Raw genomic sequence first — 22,625 nt, 5'->3', positions numbered from 1 at the left:
CCCATTGATAATTCTACACATAGTGAACCTGTGGAAAGGCTTGCCCTAATAATGAAAATATTGTTTGTGGGTCCTTTTCTTCAGGCCTCAGTGTCAGACCCCTACAGAGGGAAGAACTGAATGTTCCAATGCATGGCATATGAACCAGGTGGTTACCAAGAAAGAAAGAGCAAGAAGATGAACACCTAACAAACCCTTATCATTATAATTGCAAGTGGAGCCAAGCGATGGAGGCATCGAATGTAAAGCAGCATAGCTTTGCTGTGCATGTGCAAGCTGCTTCTGAGATAACCCATGCAGATTCAGTTACACCTTTGCAGAGAAGCTGATTAGGCGTGCACAAATCCCTAAGATCTCACAGCTGGAAACACACGGGAAGACCTGGCCTCAGGGGAGGGAGCAAGAGAGTATACAAGTCTGCAAGAGATAGCGGAAGCAGTGTGAGCTGTTGAAGGTACAGCAGGAAGATCTGGGGGGAGGTGGAAGTGCAGAGAGAGTTGGAGGAGAAAGGGAGAGATGAAAGGATGGAGGTGAACATCAAGCAAGAGAGGGGAAGAGGGAAGACTAGGCTTGGAGGTGGTGAAGAGCACGGAGGAGAGCAGTGGAGAGTGAAGATTGAGGAGGCGGAAGGAAGAGAACAGAGAAACGACTGAAAGAAGTGAAGATCAGGACAGAGGAGAGAGAACTATGGGAGGATGAAAGGCACTTCGCGGATTAGAGAAGGAAATAAAGGCAGAAAGGTAGTGAAAACCTCCAGGGAGGTAGAGGGCCAAAGTGAGAAAGACAGTAAGACAACAACAATCTACCCATTCTCCGAGAGAGGCTCGAGCTTGTGGCGAGGATGTCAGCAGAGCGGTAGCTCCAGGGGAAGACCTGAAAATTAGAAACAGGCTACTAGGTACGTGTGCGTGTCACCTCGGTAAGGTTAGGCTTAGGTGACAGGATAAAGGCCCCCTTAGACACTGAGGTAAGGGAGGACTCCAGCCAGCAACTGTTCTGTGTAATGCAGCGTGCCCTGCTACAGCAAAGCTTGAAACACCACGTGCATCTGCAAACCCCGGAGGAGATCAAGAAACCTCTGGGTATTAAGCACGTTATAAATAACCTATCATATCAGGGAGAGTCTCGGAGAGTGCAGTGCTGGCACCAAATACTTTATTAAGAAAACCAGAAGACAATCAAATCTGTATTTGTACATGCAGCATTGAAAACACATCCTGCCAAATCTGGGCAGAAGGAAATACACGACCGACCACCTATGGAACCCCATTGCCGGAACAGTGGTCTATGGTGGTTCCCGGGGAGCCTGGAAAAACCTTAACAAATAAACTCAAGAGACCCAAGGAAAAGAACTTGGAAAGAGAATTGTTTCTTCGGTTAAGGGAAGGGCATGCAACCTTAATATCTCCAGATGTGGTGGACCTTCATCTTTCACCATCGGCAATGCTGGCTAGGACTGATGAAAGATGCAATCCAAAACATCTGCAGGGACAAAAGCTGAAGATCACCGAGTAGAGGCATCCTAATCAGAGACTTGTTCCGGTATTATCGAAGCGGTGGCTAGGGAGGCACATCCCTAAACAGTTGTTCATGTACTTATTTAAATCCCTAAGAAATAGTTATTTTGTCACATTCAGGCACCCCTTCTGCGAAACCCAAACAAAGATCCTCTTTTACAACTATTACTTGTTGTTCCCCTGCCCCCCTGCCCACCCTCTTCATGGAGGGTACAGCCAAGATGGGGTCAGTAAGGAGCACAGCAGAATAATTCATAGAGAATTACTTTACAGGTGGTCTCTCCTATTTGATTTGCATGCACTCATTCTTAAATAGTTTCCTTAGCTGTAATCTGCACACGCTTTACTCATCTGCACAGTAAATCAATTACTATTTTGAGTACAGACTCCTTGTGTGTATTTCAGTGAGTGCATTGACATCCACAGGGTGAAGCTTTACCAGCAGACACTGAAATGATGAGACATGACACTATTTAAAAATGATGTGAGGAGCTTCATTAGCTGCAACAATTACTCCAAGTGGCATGCATTATATTTATAAAAACACAGGGAAACTATTTTCCATCTCCTTTGCAGCGCCCCAATAGGTTTGGGTACCTCTTGGGTTCTTATGTGTGTTGTTCATGAGCAGCCCTAAACTTGGCCTAATGGCTCTTCATAAAGTCGGTATTTCCCTGGATCTTTTTTTGGTAGCAGGTTCAAAAATAAGAAACTTGACATGAGACTTAATGGTCGGCCATGTAAAACCTTGCATTGAAATCCAAACGTCAACATATAATGGAAAAAGGCAAGTAGAAGTGAAAATGTTTGGAAAAAGTGTAAATGGAAAAGAAGGGTAAAGCAGTAGTGAAGGAAAGGGGGATTATGAAGGGGACCCAAGTTAAAAATAAAAGTATGAACTCTATAAAAAGAAGAAGAAAGAAAGGGTTGACTTTCAAATGGTTTTCACTTTAAGATGAACAGACTAGAAAGCATAGCAGATGGACTTTCAGAAGGTCAACTGCTTAGCCTCCCAGGCAGGACATCTCATATTTGCAGGACTTTTCTTGGACATGCAACCCTTTTTTGGGGTCAGACTCTACCATTCTCAGCTTGGTACCTCAACAAGACTAGTTGATTGAGGGAAAGCATAATGAAGTGGATCACCCCACCCAAACCCCCCAAAGTATGTTTGAAAGTGATGCCTAGGTGTTACCCTACCTACTGAGTGAGGGCAAAGCCTGAATATTTTCCCAGGAGTGCCAGACCATTCATGACTGATCCTGTCAGAAGAGGCTATGGCTACTCGCTGGGTTTAGGCAGAAGGAGAAGCACACGCATTTCTGGAATTGAACGTTTCCTGATTCATTTTTCTACCGCTGCTAAGCCATTGCCACTAAATCCTATACCCCAATTTCCTTTTGAGAACCTTTGAGGACGATTAGAGTATGGCAAATAAACAGTACTTTTATGTGGATCACCCTTATTCCTTAGTTATTAGAAGTGTCCGGAGAAGATGCTCAATCCAGGATTATGGGGACTCCTGAAAAGCTTGGTCGCTGAATTCCTCCCTCCTGAAAAATCGCAGTCAAAATTGTCACATTTCGGCCTGCACTGAAACCACAGAAGCTGTAGAGGGAAGTGGAAGACACCACAAACCATGCAGCAGCAGAATGATTTTGGGGGGGGGGGGGAGTGAGGAGGGGGAAGGAAAAGATGGGCTCGGGAAAGGTAGTGTAAAAAGAGAATGGGCCGAGTCATTGATACTTTAGTGGGTCGGGGGAGCACCCGCAAAGAAAAACGTAAGGGACCTGAAAAACACCACAATATAAAGGTGAACGAATGGAAGGTAGGGATGGGCATTAAAACCAGTAGCTGGTGTGAGGAGGACAACCATAGGATGCTCATATATAAAATAAAAATAAAAATACAGGTGGGATCATTCAGCCAGCTGGAAACTCATACATTTGGCTTACATTGCTTCTCTTCCTTGTGCCACCTGGCGAGCACTCAAAAAGGTGGGGTGAATGGTGGGAAAAGGTCTCCATTTCAACCAAAAGGAACACCACTTTTAAAACCTGGCAACCGCATCACAATCAAATAGGGTGAAACATTTCTATGATTCCTTTTTCGGGAAGAGCGCAGAGACCGACGTGAAAGGACTTCTCTGAACTACAGACATAATGGCCCAATGTAACAGGGTCAGGGGTCTCACACTGTCAAGAGGCTGCCAAGGGCCCCTCTCAAACTGGGGTAGGTGGCCTACCGGGGCAATGCCACAGTCAGACCTACCCAGAGGTGGTGTGGAGAGTGGGGGGGGGGGGCCTATCCCCAGCACGCATGGAGCCATGGATGCAGATTGGTGCGTCTTGCTCTGACCCGATGCCTATCAGCTTCTGTCCTGGCCTTGCCCCTTTCTCTTCTCTTTCAGGTGGTTTTCGAGACACTACAGCTACCAGAAAGAATGCAGAAGACTCCTCTGACACCTTGAATGGATAATGGCTCCTGGGAAATAGCACCATGAAGAGAAAAACTACAACTACAAGTACCACTGGACAAGACCTGGTCTGAAACAGGAGGAAATGGGCTATTCTTCGGCATACAAAAGCCAAAGGGGAGCCCCAACACCCACCCCACAAATCACAGACTGGTTAAAGGAGAGCAGTGGGGCAGCACAATTGGTACTAGTCAGAGAATGCCTAGAAATAGGAGAGACCCAGGAACACTCACGAAACCCTGCTGGAACAGTGACTCACTAATGATAGAACAGAGAACAAATGACCACAGTGACCGCATGGCTGGCTGGTGGAAAATGCAGACTAGAAAAGGAGCATTGCAAAAGGCCCTTATGAAGACTGCAATGGGAAATCCCACCCTCAAAGGGGAGGAGTTGGGATTAGAGTAGACAGATCCAGGGAAGTCGATGACTCGGGTATCCAATGTGAGTAGAAAGAAACTTTTATAGACAGGAAGGGAAGGTCTATAAAAAGCCAGCAGTCAGCTGGCCGGTGCGTGGGTGAGGTTGGAGGTGGAGGTGGAGGAAGACCAAGAGACCAGGAGGAGGGTTAGCTGGCAGAGGAGACCATAGAGAAACATTTGGAGTGTTTGGAGAGAGTAAATGTAAGATGTTGGGGTTAAGATCGTATTGCCAGTTTGGTGACAGAGAGAGATTGAATGTAGTTTTGGAGAGAGAACAGGAGGGTGTTTGAGAGAGAAAGAGAATTAGAGCAGTGAGATGCAGGAGAGTCAAGGAGAGTAGAGGCAGAAGTAGTGTGGCGAGGAGTGAAAGCTTGAGTGAAGCGGAAAAGATCAGGAGACAGAGTGTAGAGAGTTCTATGTGAAAATACCTAATCGTAAAGCTCTCAAGAGAAAAAGACCAATTTACAATGATATATGATAGGTTATTAATAACGCACTTAATACCCAGAGGTTTCTAAGCGCCGACCCGGGGATCGAACCTGTGCTGCTCCGTGTCGTCTTGCTTCCAAGGCGAGCACGTTGCCCCTGAGCTATCCTCCCAAGACCGATTTTCTATTGATCGTAAAACCAGCATTGTAAAGGTCTTTTTCTCTTGTTCCTCCCTGCCACCCACACCCTCTCCCGCCGTATTTCCTTGAAATCGGGTGTTTTGCTGCCCGAACCCCCATCTCTCAGGATGAGGGAAAGGGTACAAAGACCACCCAAGATTTGCAGACTCAATTGTCTCATTTTTGTATATTTTTTAGAATGAACACTACACACATATTTGTGGCATCAAGTGACTCATTGAGAACATTGTCACTCCAAGAAAACAAAGCGGACAATAACCAAAACAAACAACAATAATATAGAGCCAAACCTAGGAGTGGAGAGAAATCCAATGCCAGGAGGAACAACACTCCGAATAATCAATGCTATGGCTTCATCCGTTAGGGTCCCCCTCCACAAGAGACTACCAGTGCAAGAGGAGGGTACCACCAGCCTTACAAAAACCAGCTTCCTGTTAATTGCAGTCTAGTCTAGTGAACACGCCTTAGCACTGGTGCATGTGGAAATATCTATTACTCCATGTGTGCTAAAAGAAATATATTAACAATCCAATATGGTCCAGAACGTTGAAAAACACAATAGGTATAAAGAGATATAAGGAAGAAAAACGGTGACATGTGTTCATGGTTAATCACGTGTTATGGAATTATTCTGTGTACTTTTGCAATAATCAGACAAACCATACTCACTCAAAGGGGAACTGGAACCACAAACGCATCTGTGACCTAGGCCGATTTCACTGCCACTGTGTACGCAAGTCTAATAAACATGAGCATCCATAATATTACACAAAAGGTTTGCTTACTGGTCTGCAGCCTAGCAATTTTCCTAATTGTTTAGTATGAAAAATTCCAATGCTCTATGTTTTCTGGATAAACTAATGAAAGCATACAAATTAATTCGTGCATAATTGTGTTGTTTTTATAAATTGATATGCTACTGACACTAGAAAAGTATTTTAATAGTAAGCCATACTGCAGCTTACCTAATCAGGTAGGGAAAGTTCAAACTTGATATTATCTTGTATAATGCCCTAATGTACAAATTCTTGATATTAATGTTGATCACACCAGCAAATTCTTAAGCTGATATCTGTGAAAAATATGTAAATATTAAGTTTACCATATGTTCTGGGGAAACTAATCATTACAGTGTAGTCTTGCAGGCTCTCAAATAGAAACGACATGTCTCGCATTTTCAAACTTAGTTGAGCGTATGAGAAAAGAAGTGCAACAGGCTGGCACTTGGTTTGGCGTCCACATTGCAGGCGCCATTTGGTATCGCTATATATACTTGGTTGTAATCTGACAGAGTTGCCTGTCTCTCTCTTTGTTGGTAAGAGACGTGTCCGGCCCAGTGACCACACAGAACCTACATGCGCTAGACCATCTTGGAGTCGAAATATATGCTGAACATCATTTCCATGACATCATCAATTCAATGTATGTAGACTTGAGGCAATGATGCTATTGACTTGTCAGTGTATCAATCATCTTACAATCTACCAATGGCAGACACCAGTGATGGGGAGTTTTCCAAGACCCAGCTAATCTATCCATCGGGTTCACTACATCATGAAAAACAATCTCACCAGAACCTTATTGAGCTAATTGAAAGTATGATTTTTCTGACCAGGAAGGAAAGCTGTCTTAGCCTAGACTTTTCCTGCTTTACCAGTTTTACAGATTTTCTAGTTGTTTGTCTGACTTTAACTCACTGGTTGTGATGTCCAATGTGAGCAGAACAAACCCAACACCACTCTGGATTGCACCCTGTGGTTTGACAGTGTTCTGAGGGGGATGAACCAATTATACTGTTTAAATGAGGCCAACTTTCCCCACTTCAAATAAAGAAACTCTTATGTGAACACCCTTTTTTTGTGTGATGGTGCTTGGACGTTATGTGGATAGTCAGTTGCACAGTTCTAGCTCCTATCTCGTTCTTGTGGATGAAGGAGGAGAGGAGGGTCTTTGGTAGCACTCCCAGAGCTCTATACTCATGAGCAGTTCTTCAGTGCAACTGGATTAGTCTTGAGCCACCTTGTTTTTGCATGCTCACAGCCAATGTGAGTACATTCATCTCTCAGACACCTTACGGGTGCCCTTCTCTAACCCTGGCCAAATACCCAACAATGCTAAAAAAAAAAAAACGGTCTAAAAGATACATTACGGAATAGCCCAGAAGAAGCCATCAGCCATTAAAAAACACATTTCTAATGGTTGCCCTCAGTGAGAATGTAAACTGGCATTTTATTTGCCTGTGAAGATAGCACCGAAGCAAAATGTCAGGTTTTTATCCTGGACTCTCCTCTGCCTCTATGTAAACATACTTTTGCAAAGCTGGAGGAAACAAGCTCATTATATGGTTTTTGCAAGTCCTGACATAAGAAAAGGTCGTTTCTACATAGGAATCTTTTTTAAGGGAAATGCTCAAGAACGGACTGTAAAACTTTCATGGTCATGAATCGAGGAGTCATTTTAGAACGGATCATAAAAATGGTGAGACGTCGGCCCCGTGTGCATCAATCTATTCGAATAGATTCATACGAGGGTCCTTCCTTAAATTTAGGTGAAATTTGTATTTGACACAACACATTTTGGTTAGATATGGCTTGGTACCTGTTGAGGCAGCTAACTGCATTTTTTGTGGCATCACTGACAACCTAGAAACTCAAACATGTGTTAGTTTCTTGCCCAGTACACATTCAGTATCCAGGCGGAAGTGAAGATCTATGGAATGATTGCCTGGCAGGACGAATCACCTCAATTGTGTTAACGGTGGTCGGTTTCTTTAAAAGTTTACAATTAGATGTGAGACATTGATGTGATGATGACATTTTTTGCTGATAAAGAGTGTTCCTTTTGTGCTCATTTTAATTAAGCAAAGAGATATAATGTGATTTTGGAAGTTTTAAGAATGTTTTTATGAATTGTGTTTTAACAGTGTATAAATTGGTAAATGATGGTTATGTAATTGTGTAACTTATTTTCATGTGTTTTGTGTAGTTGTTAAAAGTTACTTGCTTAACCACATAACAAAACAAAATAAATGAGCAGGAGGTGTGCATCTGATACAAGAGAACGCACCATTTCAGTTAAGCAGTAATAGTCCAAAGAAACAATGACATAGTGAGGCTGTTTGGTTCTATCTATCCTTAAGTGCACTCATGTCTCAGGGTCTTCCTCCTTTGATTCCTCCTTTTCAAGATTTTCCCTCTGTTCATCTGGCGACTCTCTGCCTTCTTCCAAGTTTCCACTGTAAACTTTGCTGCTGGAATCCAAAACTCTGTGCAAGTAAAAGAAGGGCATAGTTCATGTTAATAACATTTTAACGGTCTATAAAATACAGAAGACAGTGTAACTCCCTAGGCCCTTGTTTCTCCCATCCTAAACTAAAGACTATGGTGATAAGATTGTATGTATAACACACAGAAGATGATTACAAGCAAAGCACCAGTCATGCTTACACACAGATCCACAATTCTTAGCAGTTTTATGGGGCATGTGACATTTCTTTTTTGTTGCACTTGGCTTTTAGATAGCCAAGGGTGTTATAGAAAGCAGAAGAAATAGACACAAGGAAGCAGGGATTCATGTATTTCCCTTTGGCCGTTATTAGCCCTGGCTGACAGGCCCAAAGTCACATTGCAAAATTGCAGAATAGGATAATAATCCTAGGGCATTGTCTAATTTAGTTTCATGCCTAAATCACGGCTATCGCCACTAGAATTCGGTATACTATGTTCTTAATGCAGACTAAACTACACTGTTTCAAATATTGTCTGCATTTACTAGTTGAACAGTGCATAAAAGATCAGAGAATAAAAGAAATTGATAGTTGCTCATCACCGTACAATGCAAATGTACTTATTCCTGCCCTCCTTCACTTCCAGTGCAATAGAGAGTTTTGGCTATGGTATCCCAAAAGGTGTATATGTTCCTGAATCGGGAATTCTGCTTGCTTTCCTGGGGTGGCCATTTCCAGTGCTTAGGCCTTCCATTTACCATTTTCTGGGGGATAGTCCTCTAACCAAAACATGGTCATGGCCATCGATCCGACATTTATCAAAACAAAAACCAATTTCTGCAGGGCGTTTGGAAATGTTCTTGTTGCTCTCGGGAACCCAAATAGACTCTGCATTGTTTTAGCGGTATCCCCTTTAATAAATCTATTGCCCCCCAGTGAGATATGATATCTTTTGTATGATAAAAATTAAAATATTGCCTTCGGGTCTTGAAAGCTTTGGTTGTTATTATTAGAACATCACTTTTAGAAAGTGAGGGATCTTCTTTATACCATAGTTGTACTAAAATGTCCTCTAAAATGTTATTCTGTACCCCGCAAATTCAACAGTGTTTTTAATCGCCTGACTGTATTTTGGCCAAAGGTGCGATTGCAATTGAAGTTACAAGAGGAAAGGGAGTTCAGGTTACGTTCTTAAGAAACAGACTCTATAGCTTTCATAAAAAGTTGAGTTGGTCTTAAGTTATTTGATAACAGCCCATCAGACATGTAGTGGTCAGCCGAGGCCATACCAAGATGTTAGTCCACCAGGAAGAACCAAGGTGCAAACTAACAAAGAGGGATCAGTAATAAGAAACAGCCCAAGGGTAATGGCCAGGAGGCATCGGCTTATCAGCTAGAATCATAAGGGTTAAACAGTACGCTGGGCCATATTCTGTACAGAGCCATGTCCATTTACTGTTCAAAACTAAAAAGGTAGAAAAGAAGAATCCCCCAAATTTGTTAAATATTGAAGTAGAAGCCAAACTAGTGCAGACCTGTCCCATTAAAGGCAGTGCAGGAATTGCTAAAACAGGGTTTTTTTTAATACTGCAATAGAAAATTCTCTTCCACCCTTATATGCCTGCCACATATCTATTTTGCCACTGGAGTAAAGATGGTTGTGCTGATAGCAGTAACACAGTTACAGATAACTTGAGGTAGAACAGAATATTCTACCCCTATCCTTTGTGGAATAAATGTTTTACTCTTAATCTTCTCTAGCCAGTACATGTGGTTTGGAAATAAAAAGGGAGGCAGGAAAACAAACAACAATGCCCTTTGGGGGAGTATACAGCATGAGGAATTAAAACAAAAATGATGAGTGACCCCCTTTCTCGCTCAATCTTGAGTTCTTGTGATACCTGGAAAAGCTATAGGGTTCCTGAAGTCTAAACTCAGGGTTGGCTTTGTCCAGGAGATCGACGGTCAGGATGACAAACTCTGACAGGGTCGGACAGTTAAGACGGTTGTGCAGAAGCCTCATGTGAGGGCTGTACAACCACTAACCTTGGTGTGGGGCAACACACTGAGAACAAAAGGGAAGCCAAACCTCTCTTAAAATGCTAACATGGCAGAACAGTCAGAAGAGACATGGACTAATTGCACCTTTGCATCAGTCTAACTATTTATCCATAGAAAATACACTGGACTAATATACTGAAAAATATACAGATTTATTATGCTACACAATTATAGATTTATTTTACATCAATAAGTACTTTAGCAACAAAACAGACAACCGTATAACAATGCCCAGCATATTGTATTTGCTTTGAGGGGTTTTGCCGGCTTTATGCACCAGCATTAAAGCAGGCGGACCTCATAGGGATCCATTGCAAATGCTCCCTGCCATGGCAGGAAGCGTGTACAATTACAATTGTATTTCTGAACACTGCTTACCATGCGCGCATGGTAAGGTGTGTTCACAATTGAAATTAAACCCTCCCCGACATGCAGGCACGGTAAGCTGTGTTCACAATTGCATTTAAACCATCCCCGACATACATGCTAGGGTTTAATTATAATCGTGAGGGCCACTTGCCAAGTGAGCATGGCAAGCGGCGCTCACAATGAAAATTTAACGCTGCCTGACATGCCAGGCAGCGTTTACTCACTTGTCAATGTGAGGTGCAAATGTAAAGGCCAAAAGGCGGTCTACAAACATGTACGCACCCTTTGCCCTCTTCATTTGCACACTGCAGTGCAAATGACAATAGTGGCTGCTGGGAATTGCATACACCTTAATGCAAACGCACAAGGGTCCTGGGTGGTAGGTTATTTGATATACTTACCATGAGGGGTGTCCGTGGTCTAGGTTTGAGGCTATTTGCAGGTGGATTTTAACTACAGTTTCCGATTGGTTTCCATTTGGCCTTCGCCCGTGCTGTGGTGCAGCTTCTTCTCGAACTGCCCTCTGGAACTCTAATCTCCTCTGGTTCTCCCTGGGTGTAGAACTGGGATTTACCTGCCTTTTCCTCATGCACACAGATTGCCTATTGACTTTCTATGGGAACTTTCCTTAAATTCTTCTCAAGTGATTTTGGGGGTATTTATCTGTCCCGGCATATTTTTCCGGCATTCAATTTAGGTCGTTCATTGAGCTTTATGCTAAAAACTGGAACCTTAGCTCTTACCTGTGATTTGTAATGTATTTTTAAATTCATGCTCTCCACTTCCGCAAATATGAGTACTTATTTACACTGTAACTATTTTTACCTGAAATGCGATGTTTTAGCAATTCCTGCTAAACTGCATCTTGTCTTTTGGTGGCCGCTGGCTATGTTCTAGTTGATTCCAGCCATCAGAACCATTGTTGACTGTGATATGTGCATTTGTGTTTTCTTAAATACGATGTCCTAGCGATCAAAACATCCCCTGGCATTGTTAGTGTTGGCACTGGGATCCTGAATAACTATTTTAACTGTGTTTTTTATTTCTGGTTCCCTTCTCTTCCCACCACTTGTCTTTGTATGTAATTTTCCTACTCCCGGATAGTAGACCTACAGTATTATAATAGTGGTGCATGGTCTCCTTATGACAAGTAGTATTGTTTATCCTTTCTGCATTTCGGCTTCCTGCACCACCAGTGATTGTAGTCTGTCTCCAACATCTTTATCACACTGCGCATGTACAGCTTGTTCACTTCTTCATGTCCACAAACGCCTGTTCACCTTTGAACTCCGACATGCACTCCCCGCAGTTGTTCCTGCCTTTGGGTTGATCAGCATGGAATTTGCTGAGTTGAAGGAGAGTAACAAGTTTGCTGTGTATTCCAAATCTCTCTTAAATTTCTCATTGTGCTGCAGTACTATTTGTCGCAGTCTCCGCAAACACTTCACCCCTGGTACTTCATTATGGGAGATCCTTCCCCTTTTTTAAGACATCATGCTCCGCCAAAACAGGCCACCTTCCCAGCTGCAATGGTTGTGGGGTTTGCTGCAGGTACCAAGAGGGGAGTGTGGGTGGGTTCTGGGAGATCCCCACTAGCCCACCTCTAAGAGTTATATCACGCAGCTGGTGGCTTTCCCTGCCCTCCAAAGTATTCCAGTCCACTTTCCCTGCTCCTATCATAAGTTACTTTGTCACAGCACACTGTGGCTAGATGGAGTACAGAGGCTGACGAGGCGTTATCATTTTGGCTAAAAACCTTTATTCAAATAAAGCAAAGAACCTGTCTCTCCCTATTCTTATAGGGGTTTGGGCTTTTCCTACCTCAACACAGAATAACTCAGGTACCATCAGGATGTAAGTCAAAAACCAAAATACCGTCCTCTGTCCAAACCAACTACTCTATCCCTACCACTAAGAAATAAACCAAAAAGGATTCAATAAACTTCTTATGAAAATCAATAGAAGAATGGCTCCCTTCTCCTATTGAAACAATACGGTCTAAGACTGACTTAACAGCAGTCTCTTGCAATAGGGTCCGATTTACCAATTACACTTGGACCAGGAGAATGACTCCCATCTCCTAGTCTGGAAGAGCTATGGAGACTATTGTTTGATAGTCCTTTACAAGTTTCTTTATTTTCTTCCAAGGATTTGCAAACAACAGCGTTGAAGCTTTATATCTCAGTGGCAATGCGCTCGCCTTGGACGCAGCAACACAAGTTTGAATCCAGGGTCCGCGCTTAGAAACCTCTTCGCTATTAAGCGCACTATAAAAAAAATAATTAGAATTATAACAATCCACTCTTCTAGCTGCTGGCGCTTTGTCAGGACTTTTATAACTTGAATATTACGAATATTCCTCCCTGACAGTGCTTTGTCCTTTTGGTATATTTCACTTGTGTTGGTTTTTCCACTGGGACAAAGGAGCTCACTCCTGAGGCACTCTTGAGATGTATGGCTTTTCGTATCACTACTGTGACGACAGAGATTACTCCAGAAGAATGCTCGACTCTTGGTCCTCTGGATATTACTACTGTGTCTAGGAGATCACTCCTGAGGAAATACTGCCTTCTTGATTCCCTGATTGTCACTTCTGTGATGAGGGCGATCACTCCCGAGGGATACTTGACTCTGGGCTCCCTGGACCCACAGCTCCTGTTACCTGCATCTTCACTGGGGAGTGCTACCAGGGTCTCAGGTCGCTGTTGGTTCTGCTCACGTTCAGCGCATGTGCCTGCTTTCCTCCTCTCTGGTCTATGCAGCTCTGCAGAGTCGCTGCTGCAGCAGTCTCTGCGTGTTTTATGGACTACATGGTTCAGCTCAAAGAGGCCACGCCACCGCTGGATTTTTCCTGCTTCTACAGTGAGTCAGGTTTACCCCCGGCTTGCGTGGCTCCCGACGGTTTCTCTTCCCAAGACCGACTGTCTCTCGAGGTTTTGGGCAGCGCAGGCTTAAATTTCCCAAGCCCTCTAGGATGGACGCCAGCTTCCCTCGCTGCTCTTCCTGCTCTCAAACACCTCTAGTCATTCCTCTGTCTTTACTTTACACTGCTGGGACCGCCCAGGCATAGCGTCAATGTTTGCCGTCAATGGCTCTGAAGTTATCGTCATGTCTCCTAGTGGCCACCTCGTCACAGTTGGTTGAGACTCTCTTCTACTGCTGTTCTGAATGCTTCTTTGGTGCTTTTTCGTCTCAATCTTATCTAACCCTACAGATGGGATAGTAGAGACTTCACAATAACACACAGTAGTGGTTTCAGATTGGGCGGGAGAAGGAGTTAATAAGGCCATGTCTACTGGGAACAAGGATTTAGGGGGGGGGTCCTTACCCCCATGATATGAGTCTCTCTCTATGAGGTCCTCTGCTTTTTACCACCCCTAGGGGGACTATTGGGAAGCAGCCTCGCCTCTCGAGCCTCATAGAGAAGGGGTCCCCTCAGGGCAGACCTGACGAGAACCTGTGAATGGTCTCAATACATAACTAAAAACAACAGAAACCTGCAGTTCTGTTCTTCCCTGGGATCTCCGCTCCTGTCACAACACAGGATCCTCAAACAGGCTTCAATATATTTTGAAAGAGATGCGATGATTTTTGGAGAATAGTCCACCATACAAAGCTCCTTTTGGTGCAGCCCTCCACCTCATTCCCGGATACTTTAGAAAGAAGGAACCCTGCATACGGACATAAGGAATTTAGCATTACATAAATCAAGGCTCACTGTGGAGAAAAAGTAACACATCCTTACTTTAAATCTAGTTTTCAAATTAGTGGGAGAATTATCAGATTCTTAGTGCTGAAGTTAATCATTGTGTATAAAGATCAGTGTTGTCAAAACTCACTTCATTAGAGGAATACTTAGTGTATATACCGTACTAAACATACAATATTTGCTTAACGTAAAGAATTGTATAGGTTCTCTGAAAGGTGTTGAAAAAACATTCACAGGTCTGTTCTTACCTACTAACGCCAGTGTTCTAGTATTATTATATGAATATTGGCAAGAGTAGGTCCTCCAGTAAGAATAAACATGAAATCTTATTTAATTTCAAAATCCCTTACCCGGGTTGAAAGAGCACCCTCTTATGTGAAATGTTAGCAATTAGAGGGCCTGACGTCAGATAGGGCTTCTGATTTGGAAATTATTTTGGTTTCGTCATTTGGTCTAATATCTTACACTATACTGCATATGTGGCCCACTTAAGTTATGTGCCATTCCCACATCACAGTAAATATCTCTGAGCATTCCAGCAGAAGGAGCTACTCAACACAAACCCCATCATCTCTTTAGTTCAAAATACCTAGGAGATGATTCAGCTTCATACGTAGACTCCGCTCCATCATCTAATTCTTCTTCACAGGTCTCGTGGCCAAGGGCACCCTTGTTCTTCACAAAGTCTTCACTGAGCCCTGCTTCCTGCAGAGTACTTTTGTACCGACGCTCTGCTTCCTTCCTTGCATCTCTCTGGAAACAAAAATGTAAATTAAACACCAAATAAAAAATAAAAGAAATACTTTCATTCCAAATCATAGCAGCAGTAGACATACTCAAATTGATGTTTGGGAACACTCTGACCTGCATGTCACTTCTAAACCTCATTCTTGGAAAACAGCATCCAAGTGTGTATTTCCATGCTTGGGTAATTGTTTAAAACCTAACCGTGGGAGAGATTTGTAGCACATAACTTGCCATTTGAGTTCTTCAACCATGATGTGGTGTAAAGCATGCTTGGTCAGAGGGGACTCAGGTTTCACGGAATTGAGTGCATTTTCAGATTTTGTATTGGATGTACATCAGCTTTTTCAACAAGTATGTAAAGGCCTACGCTACTTTCATTGTGATGGTGCGTTCCTCCACCACAGCCATTTCAACTAACATTAGGTCATGTAGAAGGAGTAAACCAAAACCATTTTCAGTGCTTCTGAACAAGAAATATTTTGAGAAATTATAAGGAAGCAAAGGAAATGTTATTTTTGGATTTCTATTTTATGGTACTGTGATGAATCGTGCAAATCCGTCACTTCTCCCCAAGACTACCGGCCTACCAGGGGGATCTCTGAGGTTGATGTCTCTGTTTTGGGTGCAAGACCCAAGCTGTATCTCTCGTGTCTGAGTCCTCTCTTGTAAGTAAACAAATGAAAAGGCTCAGTCTTGCCTAATTGAGCAACCCAAAGGAATCATTGACATAATAACATCGCAAACATACCTTTTTTCAATAGATATTTATATTCAAAAGGAAAATACCTATTGGTCTAATGGCACACAGAATACACAGAACATCTCATTACTGGCTGAACATGAACCAAATGCACGGTGTTGTACAGAATACATATTCGAGAAACTTGACTCAAATTTTTTGTTGGTACATATTAACATTGAATGGTTTAACACCTACTGTTATAGAGGACAGGCGTTACAACAATTAGTGCAATTTCAAAACAAGGGATTGAGACCATGGTAAAACAGTGTGGACAAATGACACACAAAGGGTAAAGTGGTCTACACAGGTGTGTTTCGGCCCTCACAGGCTATTGGATGGGCCTATCTTACACAGGCCTTCATCAGGACGAAAAGAGACTTGTGGAAAAAGCCTGTTCAGTGAAACGAAAGACAAGGGATAATTTCAGTATTTTTAAAATTGTCAAGAAGGCAAGAAAGTATCTTTATTTCTTATTTATAATCTATTAATGTTTGATTTATCTTACCGTGCCGTGGCAGATTGCTCTGCATGGTTCATATTTAAAATTGGATGGAGATCTATAACGTGTTAGATGTCCTCTTGGCTGGACTTCATGCTTTCAAATGTTGAAGTTCAATCTATGAATCAATAACTTGTGTCAGTAAGTGCCTAACATGTTTGATGGTGTCATAATAGTGCCACGTCGTGTCATACACCAAAGAGGGGGGCTTACCTGTACAAACCACGATATGGTGATGAATCTATGGAGGTTAAACAGCAAGTCCGCATTAATTAGTGCCGCTGTCGGTCAAGGGCCTATTTTTGGATGACCGTCAGGTACCAGGTTTAGGTGCCTGTAAGTTTAGAGTTGTCTAGAGTTGTCTCTGGGCTGCTACAGGGCTGCTGTTGCCAATGATACTGTGATGCGCATACTGCATGCGTCTCCTCTCACAGTTAATGATGTCAGATTGTTCAGCTCCTCACAGGGACCCGGCAGCTGGCGAGGACCACTTCTTCAAGTGCTTCCTCCCACTCATGCGCTCCCCACAGTTGAAGGAGCTCCTGAAAGACACTGTGAAGGAGGTCATACCGCAGGTGGCGCCTCCCCGGCCCCCCTCCTCTGGGTACTCCTGTTCCTCCCACGCTCCCGGTTCCATTGCCGGTCCCTCCACCAGTTCAGACCTTACCTGTCGTTCTGACCACTCTGCATTCTCCTGTACTGCCAACGCCTCTCCCTTAACAGCCGTTGGACCCATCTGCAGCTCTGGACCAGGGAGCACCCCACCGGCACCTGGGTCCCAGCGCCCGGATTCCCCTCAGTCTGTAAAAATGGGGGTGGCGGGGCGATGATGATGATGACACCCAGTATGATGAGCCCTCAGCATCCGTTAAGGCCTTTCATGACCGCCTTCAGGGCCTGGCGGAGTTCTTGGGGGTCCCTCTTCCTGAGGAAGCCCCCCAGGAGACGGGTATGCTAGCAAAGGTCTTGGGGAAACGCACCACGATCTGGTCTGGCATCCCCCTCCAGAAGGATGTCCTGCAGGTGGCGTGAAAGGTCTGGGAGAAGCCCAAGGCCAACGCCCAGATGAACAAGAAGTTGGACAGCATTAGGCTGACAGACGGGGAGCCGATCCTCCTCGCCTCCCACACGCAGCCCCATTCCTCTGTGGTAGATGCAGCCTCTTTTTATTCTAAACCCTCGTCTTTGTTGTCTTCCTCCATGGGAGCCGCCTCCAGCAGCCTCTCCAAGGAGGACAAATTCCTTGAGTCCTTGGGAAAGCAATCTTACTCCATCTTAGGACTGCATCTGCAGCAAGCCAACGCGAACTCCCTTTTGGCTGCGGCTTACCAGAAGCTATGGCAGGAGCTTGGGGAATTTCTGCCCAACCTCCCTTCGGACAAGCAAGTCTCCTTCAAGGCCGGTCTGGCAGATGCCCGGGCCACTGCGCAGGACCTCGTGTAGTCTTCGTTCTCCCATATCGCCACAGCGAGCAGAGAGTTGCGCCTTGGGGTCAAGATGAGAAGGACGGCGTGGATGCACGTAACAAAGTTTTCATCTGACGTGCAGGAGCGGATCCTGGATCTGCCCTTTGAGGGTGTGGGCCTTTTTCATTCATCGACTGATGAGGAGTTGACAAAGAAGAAAAAGTCCACTCAAACTGCCAAGTCCTTGGCCATCCGGACAAAACCAGGTCAGAAATCCTTCCCTCAAACCCAGGGTAGGACCGAGTTCAAACCCCACGCTTTCTCCGGCTTCAAGGGGTTCAGGGACCACTGTACACAGAGGCCTGACAGGTCACCCAGCGACAACAGGAGGAAGCAGCAGAGGACGTTGCATGGGGTTTTCTGCTCCCCCTTCCCTTCCCCCACCTTGAACACCAAGAAGCAGTGACGTCAAGGTCAGGCAACACAGCTTGCCTGTTGGGGGCCGGTGGGCTCTTTTCCAGGCTACCTGGAAATTTCTTTTCAGCAAACCGTGGATCCTCGGCCTTCAGTCTTGCTCTTCCTTTGCTTCTAACATCCTCAACTCCTCTTCGTCAAATTGGATCCCCAGCTCTTTTACTGGAGGTTCATTTTCTCCTGGAGATGCAGGCGATAGAACGGATTCCTCTTTCAGACCGGGTCTTCGCTTACTATTCAAGGATTTTTGAGTTACCCAAAAACAACCGGGCTGGGCTGAGGGTAGTCCTGGACCTGTCATTTCTAAATCTGTCTTTACTGTTGGAATGCTTCAAGATGATTACTCCCATGCACATAGCAGAGTCTCTGTGTGCAGGGAACTGGAGGTTTTCCCTGGACCTAAAGGATGCGTACCTTCATGTACCCGTATATCAACCGCATTGAAAGTTTCTGCGGTTCACCATTATGACGTACTACTTTCAGTACAAGGTATTGCCCTTCGGCTTGAACTCGACCCCTCGTGTCTTCACAAAGTTGATGAACGCCATCATCTATACCCTTACTTGGACGACTGGCTGTTAACGGTGGCCTCACTCCTGCCAAAGATTGATGGATATCCTTCATCAGGTTGGGTTTTCAACCAGCGTAAATCACAGTAATGCCTGTCCCAGGAACTGGTTTTCCTAGGGTTGCATTGGAACACTACAGTTCATTGGGTGTTCCCCACACCCAAGAGGATCATGTCCCTCTGCAAGGTGGAACACTTTCTGGCCAACTCGGCATGGTGGTTCCAGCCCATTCTGGGCCCGATGGCTTCCTGCATGCTCACTGTACAGCACGCTCGCCTCAAGATGAGGGGCCTCCAGCTCCACCTGGCAGCCAACTGGGATCAGGATACAGGGTCTCAGTTGGACAGGATCCCAATACCACCACCCCTGCTGCCAGATCTTGGCTGGTGGAGGGCAATATCTCAGTGGGAGCCCGTTTCACCCAGCCGGAGCATACCCTGGTGCTGACCACGGACTCCTCCATCTCAGGCTGGGGGGCTACTCTGGTTGCTCTGGAGGGCTATTCGATTCATGTAGCATGGTCCAGGATGGGAGCTCTCCTTCATATCAATCTGCTCGAGCTCTTGCCCCTCATCAGTGACAGGTCTGTTCTGCTCAGGACGGACAATTCTACTACAATGTTTTACCTGAATAAGTAGGGTGGTACCCGTCCTCCCCCCCCACATCTGGTTGGAGGCAGTTTTGATCTGGGAATGGGCCCTGATGGAGGGGATTTGGATTTCGGCAGTCCACCTCCCGGGGGACAGCAATGCAGAAGCGGACCAGTTTAGCCGCTTGGGGTTCAATGCCAAGTACCCCCAGTTTGCTTCATGGGCAGGTCGGGGGTCACTGGGAGATGCCTTCCAGAACTGTTGGCATGGTCGCAGGTTTTATGCATTCGCACCCACCCCTCTGCAAGTTCCGGGCATCTGTGGGTTGCAGCCTCATCCTGTTGACCACCTACTGGCCTGAGAGACCCTGGTTTTTGGATCTTCTGTAGTTCTGCTCCCAGGTTCCCGACCATCTTCTGATCCCCAGCAGGGGCTTCCTGAGACAGCGGAGCAGGGGAGTGGAACATTTGGACCCAGCCAAACTGGCCCTGGTAGCTTAGTTCCAGATCAGCTGTGGCTTCAGCAAGCTCAATTTTCTGATAACAACTGGTACATCATTCAGCAGGCCAGGAGGCACTCGACTCTGTCCCAGTAGAAGAGCAAATGGACTAGGTTCTGCCATTGGGCTTGCAACAAGGGTCTGGACCCCGTCTCCTGTCACCTGGATGATGTAATGGCTTTTTCAACACCTTGTTCGTTCTGGAGTTCAGGTGGATATGTGCCACACTTATCTGGTAGCCATTGGGGCTTACAGGAATTCCCCCGAGCATGTGTTTTCTGCAACCAACCCAGTGGTTAAGGCCCACCTTAAAGGGTTGTCTAGGCTTTTTCTGCCAGTGCATAGGCCACACCCAGTCGGGGACCTCAGTGTGGTTCTCACAGCTTTGCAGCGCAAGCCCTCAGAGCCAATGGCCTCTGTGGACATCCACTTGGTGATACTAAAGACGGTTTTACTGGTGTCTCTCCCCTCTGTATTCAGGATTAGTGAGCTGCAGGCGCTGTCCTCATGTGAGCCCTTCACCATGTTTCAAGACCATCTTGTGCACTCACCCAAACTTCTTGCCCAAGGTGGTCTCTCCATTTAATCTGCCTGCTGGTGTTCTTCCCAAACCCATGTCAAAAGCGGAGAGGGTCCTGCATTTCTTGGACCTCAACAGTGTCCTCAAGTTTTATCTCTCTGACGAAATCCTTCAGAAAGCTTGAGGCATTGTTTGTGACTTTTAGGGGCTCCTTCCCGGCTCTCAGGCTTCCAAGACTTCTTTCGATGTGTAACCCATAATTGATTATGTTTGAAGTAAAATAACATTATGATTTGATGGTGAACAAATTGAATCTGATGGAAAAAATACAACTGAAGTAAAAATTACTTTTCTTAATATAAATTGAGTCAAAAAATGTAATTACTGTACGTACTAAAATAATTGACAACATGGTTGTTTATACAATACTCTTTGGGTGTGCAGGGGACGGGAGAGCTCTACAAGATTCCCGTTGGATGGTTCAGTCCATCTCAGAGGCGTATACGGCCATGGGCAAACCTGTTCTTGAGGGGATTCATGCTCAGGCGGTCAGAGCCAAGGCAACGGCTGTCGCATTTCACAGACATGCTTCTTGGGATGTCATGAGCAAGGCGCTACTTGGGCCATTCCGTCAGCCTTCTGTAAGCACTACTCACTGGCCAACAGCTCCAGGCGCTATGCAAAATTTGATCAAGCAATTCTGAAGAACCTTTTTGCTTCACCCTAGATATGAAGCAGGTTGTCACAGCTCTAGCCTATGTTCTTGTTCGGTGGAATCACCCACAAGGATGGAGGAAAGGGAACGGGATGTATGAGTAATTAAAGTTACTCACCGTAGTGACAAGTGTACTCGTAGTCCATAGTTCCCTTTCCTCCATACGTCCCAACTGCCTTCCCCCACTAGTATGCCAAGGGCTAATATGTACTAGTAGTAGCCAGGTTATCTAAGTGTCTGATATGTTCAAAGGGGACTGAGTGGAGGTGCCGGAGTGCGGGGGGGGGACTGACTCCCTTCCCCTGGATTCCACACACTCCAGAAAATTGAAATTGAAGAAGCGTGAGAGTGAGTCTGTCAATCTGGTACACTCTCCTATTATGCTTCCATTCACTTGTATCAACACAGTTGGGTGCAGATCCCAGACTTGCAATTATTCTGCGTGGTATACTCTCCTGCCAGGGCTTTCTTTCAATTAACAGACTTTCCTTCTTTCTCAATGTTAAACCGTTCCAAGATCTTCTATTTGCTTCCTTTATACATTGGGTCCTCAACCTGTTCTCATCTGTCTTGCAATCAACATTTGTGGGAGGCATGAGGGAGTGGGAGCCCACAAGCAATCCCCTATCAGGTTTAGAAACCTTTACTAATTAACAACACAATACTTGTAGGCAAAAGAACTGTTGCAGGGGGAAGTCTGCACAACTCAGTCAAACAGGAGAATCAGTCTAGATGATGTTTATATGTATAGTTAATTTACTAATACTGACAGTACAGAACAGACAGTTTATTAATGAGGAAAAACAGATGTTAACCTTCCACTAATGCACAAAAAGTGTCCAGTGCTGTGCAATCAGATTTAAAAATGTAAAACTCACATCAAGCACACCATTCATACAAATATTCTTCCAGTCATACCAATTTATAAAATATCACATATCCCAACATGTTTATTTCCTTTATAAGCTATTCTAAATAGTATCAGGAAATTCATCAGGGGCTACCTGTCTGAACAATGTACACTGCTTCACATAAGTGCACTAGACAATATTAGTACATAATTAACTTTTTTACTAAAGTGAATGATCTTGTCTTCATAACTGTTAATCCAACAGTGTCGTCTTCTCTTCAACAGACTGTGAAACCTTCCCCTAGAACAGAATAACATTGGTGTGAAAATACCATATGTTAGGGAATTTTAATCTCACTGCACCACCCAGGTATCTGGGAGGTGCTTGTGTATCTTAGTTACACCAATTCAATAAACAAAATGTATAACAGGACTCAAGGGTTAAAGGGCACCTTACCGGAAACTAAATAGGAGTTGCTCACTAGGTGAAATCTTGAAACCATTTCCTACCTGTTCTCATCTGCCTTTGTGTCTCATCTGCCTTTCCCCTTTGTGTCTCTCAACAAACGTCCCAGCGCCCTGTTCGGGCTCATCAAGTTCATGCA

The 22,625-nt window shown here is 44.7% G+C and overlaps 1 protein-coding gene across 1 annotated transcript in view; it reads right to left on the bottom strand.

Annotated features, from left to right (window-relative positions):
• Window positions 1-1,141: 1,141 nt before the first annotated feature.
• Window positions 1,142-22,625, bottom strand: part of FAM161B (FAM161 centrosomal protein B) — a 191,765-nt gene continuing 170,281 nt past the window's right edge. Inside the window, exons 8-9 of the mRNA XM_069637651.1 lie at window positions 14,999-15,162; window positions 1,142-8,309 (exon numbers count right to left, since the gene is read on the bottom strand). Coding sequence (XP_069493752.1) covers window positions 8,189-8,309; window positions 14,999-15,162 — 285 coding nt within the window. The 3' untranslated portion in view covers window positions 1,142-8,188. The remainder of the gene's footprint in view (window positions 8,310-14,998; window positions 15,163-22,625) is intronic.

The sequence above is a fragment of the Ambystoma mexicanum genome, chromosome 14, assembly GCF_040938575.1.
Source record: "Ambystoma mexicanum isolate Mex_15411 chromosome 14, UKY_AmexF1_1, whole genome shotgun sequence".
NCBI lineage: Eukaryota > Metazoa > Chordata > Amphibia > Caudata > Ambystomatidae > Ambystoma > Ambystoma mexicanum.
This window is presented reverse-complemented; position numbering and strand designations above follow the sequence as displayed.